The sequence below is a fragment of the Chlamydotis macqueenii genome, chromosome 15, assembly GCF_036417535.1.
Source record: "Chlamydotis macqueenii isolate bChlMac1 chromosome 15, bChlMac1.mat, whole genome shotgun sequence".
NCBI classification, from domain to species: Eukaryota; Metazoa; Chordata; class Aves; order Otidiformes; family Otididae; genus Chlamydotis; species Chlamydotis macqueenii.
Window position 1 is genome coordinate 11,493,445 of NC_141570.1, and position 14,497 is coordinate 11,507,941.

General features: G+C 36.5%; 1 protein-coding gene across 3 annotated transcripts in view; it reads left to right on the plus strand.

Moving 5' to 3' along the window:
- TXNDC11 (thioredoxin domain containing 11) overlaps positions 1–14,497 on the plus strand; it is a 30,560-nt gene that overhangs the window by 13,652 nt on the left and 2,411 nt on the right. For all 3 annotated transcript variants that reach the window (XM_086759962.1, XM_086759960.1, XM_086759961.1), the window contains 7 exons: positions 342–435; positions 1,694–1,806; positions 3,206–3,406; positions 5,895–6,678; positions 9,307–9,452; positions 10,353–10,462; positions 12,194–12,274. In XM_086759962.1, coding sequence (XP_086616088.1) covers positions 342–435; positions 1,694–1,806; positions 3,206–3,406; positions 5,895–6,678; positions 9,307–9,452; positions 10,353–10,462; positions 12,194–12,274 — 1,529 coding nt within the window. The remainder of the gene's footprint in view (positions 1–341; positions 436–1,693; positions 1,807–3,205; positions 3,407–5,894; positions 6,679–9,306; positions 9,453–10,352; positions 10,463–12,193; positions 12,275–14,497) is intronic.

Sequence of the window (14,497 nt, forward strand, 5' to 3'; positions counted from 1 at the left end):
TGCTTATGGTTCTTACGCTTGTGCTGGAACTGACTCATAAAATAGTTGCAAAGCAAATATTAATTGCTTTTAGTGAACTTTAATAGCTAACATGGGAAACAGAGGTTTGAAACTTGGGCATCTACAGCCATAGAAACCCTCTGTCATACATAGCTTTTGAGTGATAACTTGAAAACTGATTTCAATTCAATATTTTAATATTAAAATTCTTCTTGCAGCATAAAGTGACTGTTCTTCAGTAAACATTGTCTTTTTTAAACCTGTTGTGTTTTACTGTAGGCAAGTAATTGCTGTGCCCCATATATTTATACTTGAAAATAGTTTAATTCTTATTATTTCAGCCTGGAGTTCTAGGATATTTTGAGTTCAATGCTTCACCTCAACCGCCTGGTTATTTAACATTCTTCAAGTCAGCATTACATTCATTAAAGAAAGGTAAAAGCTTCATTTTCATAATTAAAGGCATCTGTGAATGAGTTATGTATATGAGCTTCAGTAGTTTTTTTGCAATATTTTGTAACTTGGGAATTGATCCCTTTTGAGTGTTTCTTGATGCTGGTCTAATTATGAGACTGTCCTTTATTAGGGTGCGAGGATTGCTTACATGAAAGGTGTATTTGATTGGCTATCATGGAATAAAGTATATGGCAGGCTGCTATTTACGAATGCATTAAGATACAGTTTCCTCAAAAACCTAAATGTGTAGCTAAATGACTCCCATATAGAGTCATCATTAGACTAGCACATATTTAAGTTGAATCCAGGAGTGTTTGTCTTGTGCAATGTTTGAAATGTCTGGTTCAGAGGCATTAAGATTAATTTGACTTTGTCAGTACTTAGTAACTGAATTCAAGACAGTGCTTTCCTGGATGGAGTTAACATAGTTGGTGCAAGGAAGCGTGATGAGAAGGGCTTTCTCCCCCTGTTTTTTTTGCATTAATAATCTAAAATACAAAAAGTGTTGCATTTAAATGTGCAAACTTTGTATATGATTAATACCTTTTTTGGTTCATCAATTCTGGATAGAACTTTCTTAAAGGATTAACACATTTTATGGATATTTCTTCCCATCAGCAAATGAAGGAAATTGATCCCATTCTGATTTTTTACTGTGCCACTGACTTGGTATATGATATAGAGCCTGTTCTGCTATATTTTATTCTGTAATGTCCCTGTTTATATGTTGGGATAGTTCTTTGCAACATAAAGATGAGAAGCTTTCTATCCTTGTGTGTACGTATTTATAAATATAGAAATACTATCCTGTGTATTATATAATATATATTTACTGTAAGTGTACATCATCTAAACAGTCAATGTTCATACCTTTTCCTTATATGTATAGCTTGTCTTTGGTTTTGAGATGCCATAGCATGTAGCCAGGTGCATCTGTGATACCAGATTCTGTATTTAGTAAGCAAATCAAGAAACTGGGCAATTCATGTTAACATTCTCTGTACCTTGAGTGCAGAAGAGGAACACGTTTGTTCTGGTCTGCTCTTTCTTCTTCTTTCTTTCTTCTTTCATTTTTCTTCTTCACTTAATCACCAATACTGGCAGTTGCTGTTCGGTTAGGTTTCTGTGCCTTTACACAGCAATGTTCTGTGTTTTGGTTTGAAGGTGTTCTAAGGCTTTCAGGAGAGAAGTTTGGTGTGTATAATTGTATTTAAAAACTGAAAATTTGCCCTTTCAGACTACCTTGGAACAATACGCTTTGGAGTGATCACAGATAAACGTGTTGCAGAGCAGATCTCATTGGTGCGTTCTGGCAGCGTGTATTTGCACAGACATGCCAACACATCTCTTGTGAGTATTGTATTTATGTTGTAGTGCCTCTGAGACAGCATCTAGAGACTGAAGCTCTGTTGTAGCAGACCATTGACAGAGCTGTAGGACACAGGATGTTTAAGAATGGTATTTTTGTACAGTAATAAACATTTTCACCAGTCATCAGCTCTTCCAAACAGTAACTAAGACCCAAGTTGATCATCTGTATCAAAACAAAACTCAGAAAACCCAAGCACCTCAGAAATGATTGCACAAAGACTTTTTCCTAAAGTTTCTGCCTCATCAGTGGGTCAGAATTAGAAGGCTACTTGTATGAGGATATGGACAAAGAGATTTTGTGGAGAGATGGTAGGAATAGTGAAAAATTGCATTTCATTTTAAAGGTATGAAATGACACTGATTAGAAGAATAGTGCAGATTAATTTAATAGAAAATTTATAGTAACTCATAATCCATGTGCCTTGTTTTTGGAAGACCAAGACTGAAAATACTAACTTTCAGATTTGCTGTTTGGGATAGAGTCCTTATCTATCCACACTGCTATCATGAGTGGAAGCTCTGTGAAGATAAGTATTGTAAGGTGTATTTTATTCAACTGAGAATACGGAAAACATGGATTTTTTTTTTCAGGTTAAATTACTGGCAAATACATAAAACTCTTTTTGTCTGTACAAGTGATTTAAGATAAACTTGCCTTAATTTATTAAAATGACCCTAGAAGCTGGGAGCACTTTTTATTATGTGTTTCTTTTCCCTGCATTCAGTAACAGAAAGTACCAGTTTTAAATGACATCTTAATGTTGAGGTCTTAAAAGACTAATTTAAAATAACTTGATATGGAATGAGTAGTGGGAAAAAGTTTTCTAATATGATGTAAATCAAGATATATTTATAGAATCACAGGGACATCTCCAACCGGATCAGGTTGCTCAGAGCCTCATCCAACCTGGCCTGGAATATTTCCAGGGATGGGGGCCTCCACCACCTCTCTGGGCAACCTATGCCAGTGTTCTACCATCCTCAGTGTAAAAAAATTTTCCTGATGTCTAGTCTGAATCTACCTCCTTCTGTTTTAAAACTGTTACCCCTCATCCTTTCACAACAGGCCCTGCTGAAGATACGATACCAACTTAGAGACTGAGCTCTTTCACTTATAAAGAAAATTTATACTAGTGAGAAAAAGTAAAGATGTAGTAAAAGAAAGAGGAGCTTCCCAGGTAGAATATTTTTTGCCTGACAGACTGTGTGTGTTACTATCATCTGATGAGCATTTGGAAAGAATTTCTGAAAGGGAAAGGGTATATGAAACACTAGAAAGAGAGTTTTAGGCATTACAGTAACAAAGCATGCCATATTTGAGAACTACACTCATTACTGAACCAAGTGAGAACAAATAATTGTTTTTTCCCTGTTCAAGATCTATCCAGATGACGTCATGAACTATACTGCTGAGAACATTTGCAAGTGGGCTCTAGAAAATCGAGAGATGCTTATACGCTGGCTGAGACCACATGGTGGAAAAAGCCTTCTTCTAAACAATGAGCTGAAGAAAGGACCAGCACTTCTCATATTTATACCTTTCAATCCCTTAGCAGAAATTCATCCTCTTTTAGATGAAGTAAGTGAAATAATTATTTTTTTACTTCAAAAATACTGGAACTTGAGAACTCTAGTGTGGGTTCTGAGCTTAATTGTGACAGATATTTTATTTTATGTTCCAAGTATTCAGTTTTGTTTAAAAACACGTTTTCTCCAGCCTTATTATCACAACTCCCTTACGCTGATTTGCATCCCACACAATACACTTTTCTCTCGTGTCAGCAGTTTAGAACAAGCACCTAACTCATTTCCTTGACTTCCTTCTTTTTGGAGTGAGTGCTGTATGAGAGATAAAGATCCTTTTTCTTCTGTTCCACCTGACATAGTTCAAATGAAAGAGCAAGAACGTATAAGTATTGCAGGACTTGTGTTTTGTCCACCCCGTTCTGTTTCTCCTCTCCTGTCTTTCCAGAGGTGGTTACACAAGGACAAATGGACCTTTTATTAAACCAGATGGTGTTATTTGACGTACAGCCCAGTTTGAAAAGCTACTCAGAACTAATCTGATTTTTACATCTTGTGTGTTCCTTAGTCGCTTTCCAATTTTCTCTACCTCTGCCATTATTTTTATTTCTGAACTGCCTAGGACAGGAGTTTTTGTAGCTGTGCGGTAAATGAGATAGGGAAACTAAATTGGCTGAAAAATATTTTTTACTCTGGGCTATTTTTCAGCTAAAACCCAATGTCCCATTTATTATATCACACAGCTGCACATTGCAGTGGTATCACACAGCACTAAGGACAGTGTGGAACAAGAAGATGAAAAGCAAGGCTAAGTTTTGGTGGCAATGCTGACTTGCATATGTGGCACCTGTGTCCTGGAATGTCTTGTTTCCACAAGGAGGCCTAATTTATATTTCAGTGTCTGAAGCAGTGAGGAAAAAAAAAGAAAATAACTTACGATACAGTATTTAGTCAGACTAGAAGTAGACACAATAAAAGCTGGACTGCTACAAGGGAGGGTTGGGGAAATCTTTGCAGAAAGACTGAAAAAGAACTATGATTATTCTTGTACTAACCTGCCTTACTTTTGGCAGACTTAATTCAGTGATGCTTGTCACAGATTAAACATTGTAGTAAGAGATACTACTTACGTAGAGAAAATCAGTGCAACAGAAGATGTTCTGTTTCAGATTTCATTCTGCTAAATAACGGTATTTATCTATATCAAAATGTGAAATGAGATACAAAATATTCCAGTTGATCTTGCATAGCTTCAGTTTGATAGATATTATGCAACTTGTTTACCATAGGAAGAGAGGTTTACTGCAGCAATGAAACCACTTGGCTGTAAGGCAGTTGCAGAGAACAAGGCTGTCAAGTTGTATATTGAAAGCTCTTGGAGAGACATTTTTTCTGATAATAGCTCACTGATATGAGATTACTTACCCCAAATCTAGTTTTCTGTTCATAATTTCTTCTCATGTTTCTCTATGTAAGTAGCCAAAACCTTCAGGCTAGATTATAGTAGGAGGGATCAAGTTTCTTTTCAGTATTTAATTGAGCATTTTCAAGATGAAAACATGTAACAATAAAATCTTAAAGACTGTAACAAACTGTTGCTATAGACCACATCTTAATACTGATGGTCCTGTGACGCAGTGCTCCTCCTAGATGTGTCACTTCAACATCCTTTTGATAATTGTAATGATTCCTATCAGAGTGTTCTTGTGTAAGCTATGTGTGTATGTTCTGTATTTTGGTTATGTTTAATGTGATAGATGAGGATGAAGGGAAACTTCCTCTTCCATTTTCCTTTCTTGTATATTCTATTATTTGTCTCCTAGAAAGGGAATTCCTTCTATGGTCCATACACATGTCTTTTTTGCTGCTTGTTTCCCCTTGGTTGTGAAAAACAAAATGGTGATGCAGCACAGGAATGTTTGTGCTGAGAGGAAGCTTTTTTCCCTTTTTTCTTTCTTTTCCCAATAAGTCAGGCATTACTGTTTCCAAAGTACACCTGCAGTTTTGCAACTATGTGGCTGGGAGAATACTAACATTGCTTCAACACTGTTAGTGATTGTTACAAAATCTGTGGACTGCCTATACCAGGAAAAATTTCTATTCCCTTTTCATATGGGAATGCTTTAATTTATTTTCTCTTCGTATTGGAAAATAGCAGAAATTCAGCAACCTGTACTGATTAATGCTTCATACAGTGGGATTTAACCTTAAAATGTAGTGTTATTGGATTCTGATAAATATGATGCAATGAGGACCTTGAGGTCAGTGTAGTGGACTGAAGAAGTTTTAAAGTAGCTTTTTGTTGGTGTGTACACTTAATTCTTACAGGCTGAAATATCTGAAAATTTAACCTTGTTATCAAGTCAGAGCCTCCTGCAATTTTTTTTTGTAAGAATGAAGAAGAGTAGTGAACTTTGTTTCTGAAATTCCACCTCTAATTGCATATATGTTGTTAAACCTGCAACAGATAACTGTATTTGAGTGAACTATGTACAATTAATTTTGCTTTTTTTTTTTTTTTTTCCCCCCCTCCTTCCCTGTAGATTACCAAAGTGGCCTTGGAATACCACAGCTGTAATAAAAGCCAGGCAGCCGAGCCAGATCTTCAACACTTAGGAGACACTGATTCACCAGCTTTTGATTCCTCTGCACCAGATGCATATACGAAATTATCAGAAACATTTTCAATAACCAAGTACCCGTGCTGTAACACAGTGGTGCTTCCACAGTGGCATTCAATATCTAGAACTCACAATGTCTGTGAGCTTTGCATTAACCAGACACTTGGTGTCAAACCAAATAAAGTCCATGTGCCACACTGTAACTTTTTAGAGATAGAAGCAGCTTTGGACTCTTTCTACCTCCAGGAACATACCTTTTTTCAGGTTATATCAAATACCATAGAATGCAGCAATTTCTTAAGTTTCTATAGTCCCTTTAGCTATTACACTGCATGTTGCAGGACGGTAAACAGGCATTTTTTAAGTTTCATTAGTTCTGAGAAGACCATCTTTCAGACTCCCAAAGTAGCATTTTCTTCCCATGGGAAGAAAGATAACACCCAACGTTCTATTCCTCACATTGAGGACAGGAATTGTTTTATTCCTGACCTTCATATTAGTGGCACTAACATTACTGGTCTGAGCTGCAGGACCAACAAAACCTTGAATCTCTATCTACTGGATTCAAATCTTTTTTGGATATATGCAGAGAGACTAGGAGCATCAAGATCTACCCATCTTAAGGAATTTGCTGCCATTGTTGACCTGAAAGAAGAAGTGCACTATGTCCTGGATCAAAATCAGTCACTTGTTGGATCTACCCTGGGTATGGAATCCGCTATACAAATGCTTGAAATAAGAAAATTAAGTTTGCAAGTAAGCTTATGAATGGAAAACTTAATGTAATTTTGAAAAGTGCGACTATAGTCAACATTGTGAATTGTAATTTACTCTATCCTTTAGTAGTTAATCAAGCAATAGCATCATGTTTGTAAGAACTAAGTTTCATATAACAAATGTAATTTGCTTTGAAAGAAATGAACCCCAAAATGTGTGTTTCTTGACTGCCTGATGCATTGAAGGAGTTGGTAAAATCTAAACTAAATTGCTTGTGACGAAAAAAAAAACATACTGTGTATCTAACATTTGATATTACAGAAGACATTTGTATATTAATAGTGATGCTGGTGTTTGCTCAGCTGTCCTGTATACTAAAATATCCCAGAATTTTGTGAGACACTGCCCAGTTTTCAGCAGAGACTAGCCCTTCCCCTTGTCCTCTGAAACCAACTTTTAAATTGTTTTAAATTTATTTTGAAAAGTATGTGTGTTTTCAGGGTAGAGCTCTGAAGTGGTTTTGGCCAAATCTGTCAATACTCGATTTCCTTGATGAGCTGTAGGAGGGGAAAAAAAAGCCAAAAACCAAAAATGCCAGCCAACCCAACGATCGCAGTTCTGATTTATTTGCGAGTTACTGAATGTGGCACAACATGCCTCACCGTATACATTTACCTGTTGTGATGATGTGCAAGATGGAGTCCATCTTCAGAAAATGCAGGGTTTTTTAATTTTAGCAGCGTAAGTAAACATGGAAGTAAATTCAAATGAGCATAGCATTAAAATAAATTGTTCAGGAAGGTATATCAATATAATTCTTACATCAATAATTATATTTCCATTTTGCCCTAAGTCTGTAAGTACAAAAGATTCCACAACACAGAACAGACATCCATGTTCTTGTTGAGGATCCCGTCCAGCCCCGTATCCCGTCTCCATCCCAGCCCCCTGGAAACACACTCTGGAAAAACAAACAAAAATGCCAGAGACCTAAAAGGATGCTTAGGAAAAATTAAGATCAGAGTGTGGAGATACAAATTTCCTTCTCCTTTCTGCTCCTGGTACTTTGTCTCAATTTTTTTTAGGCCACAGGATTTCCTGAGCACGAGGAGGGTTTCTCTGCTGAGTGACGCTCAGTAGATTTCTATTCCAAGTAACTTGAACTTCCAGAAAGTTTTTATTTCTAGATATTTTGTGACTGTGATTTATGTTTGGTTTTTGTGGGTTTTTTAAATTGTATTTTACTTCCTTAAGCCTCTTAACTTTTGAAATCTTAAAATAACAACACAGATTTGTGTTTAATACCTTTAACAGTTTTCAGTTTTTACAGATGGCTTTAAAAATTCAGGAGCATGTCTTTTAATTATTTTTCAATTATTACTTAATAATGGTAGGTATTCCAAATCTGAAAATCTAGAAAGAAAAAAAAAAAAAACAAAACTGTTTTGGTCTGGTGTGAGAATTTAATGAAATGCTGAATAGTAAATATGAAATGAAAAGTACAACTGTCTTCATTTCAGAGATAAACTTGATCTGTATTTTGTATGTATGTGCAGTCTTACTTTATCTAGTTTTACTCGAGCCTAGCTTTTGAACTGGAAATACCAGCACAAGATGTTTCTATTAGATCAAATAATTATTTTTAGTGTGTTTGATGTTACATCTTTTATTACTGAATGCTCTTATGTTATAATGCATAGAATAATATTTCTCTATCTAAATTGAAAAGAAGGATACAGTGGATATCTTGCAGCAACTTAGAGAACATGGTCCAGGCTCAGAGCAGTGTAGCTGAAGGTAGTTGAGGGCTTTGGAGCTAGTTTCAAATTTTTACTGCTGGCCTGCTACTTGTTAAGTATCTTAAAACTGAGGAGAAAGTTGAATGAAGAGGCAGGTAGTCACTGGTAAACAAAAGGTAGCTGGTCATATTGGCATGGGAATAGCAGAATCTTTAAAGGTCTAAAGCAAAAGGAGAATTACATGGAAAGTAATCAAAAATTAAACAATAAATGTGGAGTTAAGTGGAGCCTTCAAGATACTGGCCAGATACTTCAGTAGTACATAGAAAGTGAAAAATGGTGACAGGATGCTATTTATGACTTACCAGATGTGTGGTTAGATTAGAAGGGAGTATTATTATTATTATAGTACATCGAACAGGAGTGGCAGCAAGATTAGAGAGTAGTATGGCAAGTGAAAAGATGACTGTAATGAGCAAAACAAAAAAAACAGTGAAATTTGATCTTGTTTTCACATCAGTAGTGGTTACTCCAGAGTTGATACCAAATTGTCAAAAATTAATTACCTGAAACCAGGTTTGAATTTGTATTTTCCCTGTAAGTTCTTCTGAATTGGTGGTGGTGAGGCACTGGCACAGGTTGCCCAGAGGAGCTGTGGATGCCCCATCCGTGGAAGTGTTCAGGGCCAGGCTGGACGGGGCTCTGAGCAACCTGATCTGGCAGAAAGTGTCCCTGCACGGGGGTTGGAACGAGGTGATCTCTAAGGTCCCTTCCAACCCAGACCGTTCTATGATTCTGTGAATGTCAAAGTAAAAACTGCCAAAATTACCTATTTGTGAAACTGAAATAACTTTTGTTATGTATCAATTTTATTTCAGAGAACTTCATAAAAAATTTCAGTATTCTCTACAGTCCCTTGAAAAGGCATCTTGTTGATGACCCTTCAGTCCATTTTCATGAACAGCGTGTAATCACTGAAGTGACTACTAACACCTTTCATGATACCGTGTTTTTGAGTGAAAAGGTACACCTCATTACTGAAAACTTTTCTTGCAAAAAGTGTCCATGACTTGGTTTTTCCTTTTCCTTTCTTTCACGGTAGCAGGAGCTTATGCTAAATACATAAGGTTTGAGGTAACATTGAAGGATATTCTGATTTCTGTTTTATACCTCAAAGGAAATAAATACAACTTTTTTTTCCTACGTATTAGATTTAAAAAAAAACCCAAACTTATTGCAAAGTAGATATAATGGGGGAAAAAAAATAGAGAGTTTTAAACATAAGGTATTATTTGGAAGTACACAGCAAAAAATCCCAAAACTCTCGCAGGTGAAAGCTTTCCAATTGCATGCCATGAAATTGCTTTACATAAGATGTCATTCTGAATAGCGGTTGAATTACTTTGATTCTTAAAGATGTGATAGCAAGGATTAATATCCATTGTCTCTCAGGTCTGCAGTGAATGTGTGCATCTCCATTAATTACCTTCCAGCAGCCCTAGCTCCTAGAGGCAAGAAGCAGAAGTCTAGACATCATCTCCACTCTGCCCCCCCGGCACCCACCTCCGCCCAACAGTGTACAGTCACTGTTAGATAGATAGGAATGTAAGATTGCTAAAGAATCGTGGGAAATGTAAAGTTTGGTGTGTTTTCACTTAAAGGGAATGACCCTAAACTAAATAATCTAAATAAATAAATCTTCATTTTGTCTTTATGGAAAGAGAATTCCTCAAGAGCTTTTGTGTGTTAACTCTGTAGGCAGAGGGCATCAGTAAATAGCTTATAATAAAATTTATTAACATTAGGATATAGTTTTTTTTCACATTTTAAGTGTTCCAAGTTTTAGATGTTGTGAAGAGTAGTCCTTCTTTACTGCAGGTTAACTACAATAGATAATGAAACTCCTCTCCATTTCATTTTCCAGAATGTCTTGCTGCTCTATTATGCACAGTGGTGTGGATTCTGTGCTTCTCTTAATCACATCTTTATTCAACTTGCTCGGCTTTTGCCTCCAGATAATTTCACTGTGGCAAGGTAAAAAAGATTCTAATTTCATCTCTCTAGAATATTCTAATGTAAGTTCATTGAGGTCATCAGCCTAGAAAATAATTACTTTTTGTCTCCCTACAGTCTTGCAACAGTAGATGTGAATGTCATCTGCTTAATTTCTCTTTGAATGCATTATTTTGTTGTCTTTCATATAAATTTGATGGTTTTCAATCTCACTGCAGTAGTTATGCAGTTTAATTAAAATGAATTTTTAAACAGTACAATTAACCTTGCAGCTGGGATGGAGGAAGGGGAAAGGAAGAATAAAACCAAGAAAACTTGGAGGTCAAGATAAAACCAAACAAAATCATTTAATAATTGAAGGATAAATGGAAGGAGAATGAAGAAAGCAAAACAAGTGATGCAAAGGCAGTCACTCACAACCTCCTGTGGACAGGCTGATGCCCAGACTGTTCCCCAGTAACAGATGGCTAACTGCCCAAAACCCCCTTTCTTTTCCCTTTATTGCTGAGCTTGTTCTGTGGTATGGCATAGCTCTTCGGTTAGTTCAGGTCGTAGGCCTGGTGGCGTCCCCCCCCAGTGCATCCACTGCAGGGGCAGAGCGAGAAGCGAAAGCCTTGATGCTGTGGAAGCGCTGTTCAGCCATAACCACAGCATTCCTATGTTATCAGCACTGTTTTAATCACAAATCTAAAACAGCGCCATACAAGCTACTATGAAGAAAATTAACTCTATCCTAGCCAAAAGCAGTTTATAGACACATACATCTATATTTATAAGATGACATGTTTTTGTTTTGGTGTTTCCAGAGTTTTTAATGTTTCAGTGCAAACCAAACGTTGTTAATTTATTTGATAATACATCAAGTCTTACAACATTGGGTCTAACTGTGTCCTTGTGTCATTCTGACTGAACTTACTCCAGGAGGCAGCATGAGATGTACAGGAAAAAAAATTCAGTTAAAAATCTGTATTACAAACATCACCTGTTTGTAATTGCAGCTTTATTCCCACAGATGTAATGCTGCTCTCAAATCTACACCTGTTCTCTTTCCTGACTTTGAAGTTCTCTCATTTGCTCCCTTATTTTTATTGCAGTATTACTGATGTGATTGTCTATGGTTTTTTTCTGTAATAACATCATTGTAATTAATAAGAATTTTATTTGTAGTCAAAAAAAAACTAAAAATGCAGAGAAAAACATAAAAAGCAATTGAACAAGTGTTTCATTCACAAAATCTTGTGTTCCTTTCTACATAGAGCTGTAGAAAAAAATTGTGCCTGTAAGAATGTGCTTGTCCTTGGAAGCAGCAAAGTAATTTACTCCCAAAAGTGCTTGAGGGGAAAATGTTCACAGAGTTGTACTTAAGGAACAAATTAATGAATAGAAAAAGCTTCAGTCTCCTGTTGAAACTTCGGCTGGTCTGTTTCAGAGAAGGAAGGTGTGTACATAGGGAACGTGTACCTAATGAGCGACTGTGCAATTTAATTGCCGAGTGAGAGCAGCTGGAATATGGTACTTTTTTTCTAGGAAAAAAACCCCACACGTATTTGTTAAACTGAGATTCATCATCTTGAACATCGGTAATTATTTCTGCTGACTCACATGCACAACAGATTTTTGACATAACACATTTAGACTTATTTTCACAGATATTTGCAGTTATTTCTTCCTAATTCCTAAAATGGCGCTTTACAAGAAAATACAGATTGTTCATCTGCCTGTTCTCGTCATCAGTGTGTCTTTTCTGAACAGGATTGATATCACTCGAAATGACCTTCCATGGGAATTTATGACAGACCGTCTCCCAACCATTTTATTTTTTCCTCATAAGAGGTAATGTAATTATTTTCCCTGCGGGTTTTTAACTTTCATTTTACTAAGTTATAATAATTATCTGGTTACGTGTCTTTGTAGAGAAAAAAGCCAAACATGTAATTAATTTCCATATATGCCTTCTTACTTCATGCATATTCTAAATAAATAAAAAAAATCCAACAAAAAAAAAAACAAACCCCGCAACAGACATGGATTTAATTCAGTACAGAAATAATGTCATTTATATAAATTCTGAGTCACCCCAGCTTCCAACTCAGTCTCCCCTAATTTTTGCAGTCAGCCTTGCAAATCGGCCTCGGATCAGGCTTCCTCTGCCACATTCCTCCAGCTCAGTTCCAGTCCTTTTCTGTTCCCTGGGTTAATCAGGAACTCAGCTGGAGTACACTTCCAAGGTGTGGACCTGTCTACATAAAGGCAGTGCTGCCTTCATCCCCTGCTTACTAAAAGCTGAAGTCTTTGGTGCCAGTACCCCAATCCAGTTACCTGTCAAGTTCTGCAGATTCCACTGGGTCTTGGTTTTGCGCATTTTCCAGCATTCCGACTCTTCATCTCTCATTTGCATGGTCCATTACTTTTGGCTGGCTTGAGTGGCTACAAGCAGAGGACTCTCTCCTTTAAAGATGAGTAGTCTCAGTTTTAGTTGAGATGAGCCACAGGTTTCATGAGGTGCTGTTGACAGTTGAGACAAGTAGTAGTGGTATGCTGTTCTTCTACACCGTTAGGTCAGGTGGCATAAGCTGAAGATGATCTAGATCTAACCATATTAAGAACAACTGGAATACTAATGTGATTAATTTTAGGGCTGGAAAAAGTTAGAAACCGATTTCCAAATATTGTTGTTTCAAGACCATTGTTATAGTGGATGGGCCCCAACATACTATTTGGAAACTTGAGTCAAGTGACTTTCCCTCCCGCTTTCAAACAAGGATCTAGTTTGCCTTCTCCGGGACAGAGTGAGTGGCGTGTATCACATGATGAAAAGGTTTTTCTTCAGTTATAGCTCAAGCAAGTTTTAGAGCAGTAAAATAATTGAATGGTAAATGAAGCTTCCTCTAATACTTGCTGTCTTCCCTGTGTTACTGCAGAGTTCAGTGTTCCCTGTTTCTTTTCATAGATACTCACTTTGCCTTAGTCTGTTTTATAAAGCAGCTCTAGGCTGTCTCTGGAGCGACAGACTTAATAGTTCCAGTAAGACTGGTTTTGTATGTTCCAATTGATTTCATAAAGGCACCTTACCTCTAGTCATTGTTTTCTCTCCTTTTCTTATTCTGCATGTTTGATATTTTGCTGCATCTAGGTAATCAAGAAAATGAGGCTTTGATAGTATTTGTAGTATCAGTAGCACTACTAAAGTAGTCATATATTAATTTTAGATACAAAGTATCTAAAATATTAAGTGTTTTCTTTGCAGCTCCTTATGCATTTGCCTTATGAGGCAATTTTTGCAAATTAAGTGTTCTGAATTTTTCTACCGCATGCTGTTAATATTTTAAATAGCCTTTTAGCTTTTCTGATACATTCTGGTTTTGATCAATAAGAATGGATGATGATGTAGTAAAATTTTACCTCTGTATAATGAGTCAGTTTTGTCTTAGTGTAGACTATTTTTTACCTAATCATGTCACGATTCATTAAACTTGGATGAGAGCTGATTGTCAGCTGAGAAACTGCTGATGGTAATTACAAGAGCAACTTGGTCTATCCCCAGAAGTCTGCAGGGAAAGAAAAATAATGATGTTGCTTACGCTTCCAGAAATAGCTTAATTGTAATGAATAGGAGCCTTAACTGGCTGAAGTTCTTAAATTGTTGAGAAAATATGGTACCTGTCTTCTACCTGAAATACAATTCAGATCTCAGTAAATGAGATCAGTGTATGTTTATATACAATATGCTAAAGAGTTGGATTTCACAGAAAGCATTTTTGAGGCAATTGTAATAGGTAAGTGAATAACTCCCCTGCTCTGGATGCACAGTGTAAGCAATTCAGAAACATGATGTCACGTGGGAGGGGACAGAGGAGTTGTCCATGATGTGTGTTGTAGACGAAGAAGCAGTGGTAAACTCTTGAAGCATTAGGCATTATACTTGAATCTGGCTTCTTGCTTTGGAATAATTTTTGTTTGGGTTAATCCTGACTTGTGTAATTAATCTAGTCGGAATATATGCTACATACCATTAATCTGGTTATGAATTGGCAACTAAGGGGAAGTACACAAAGC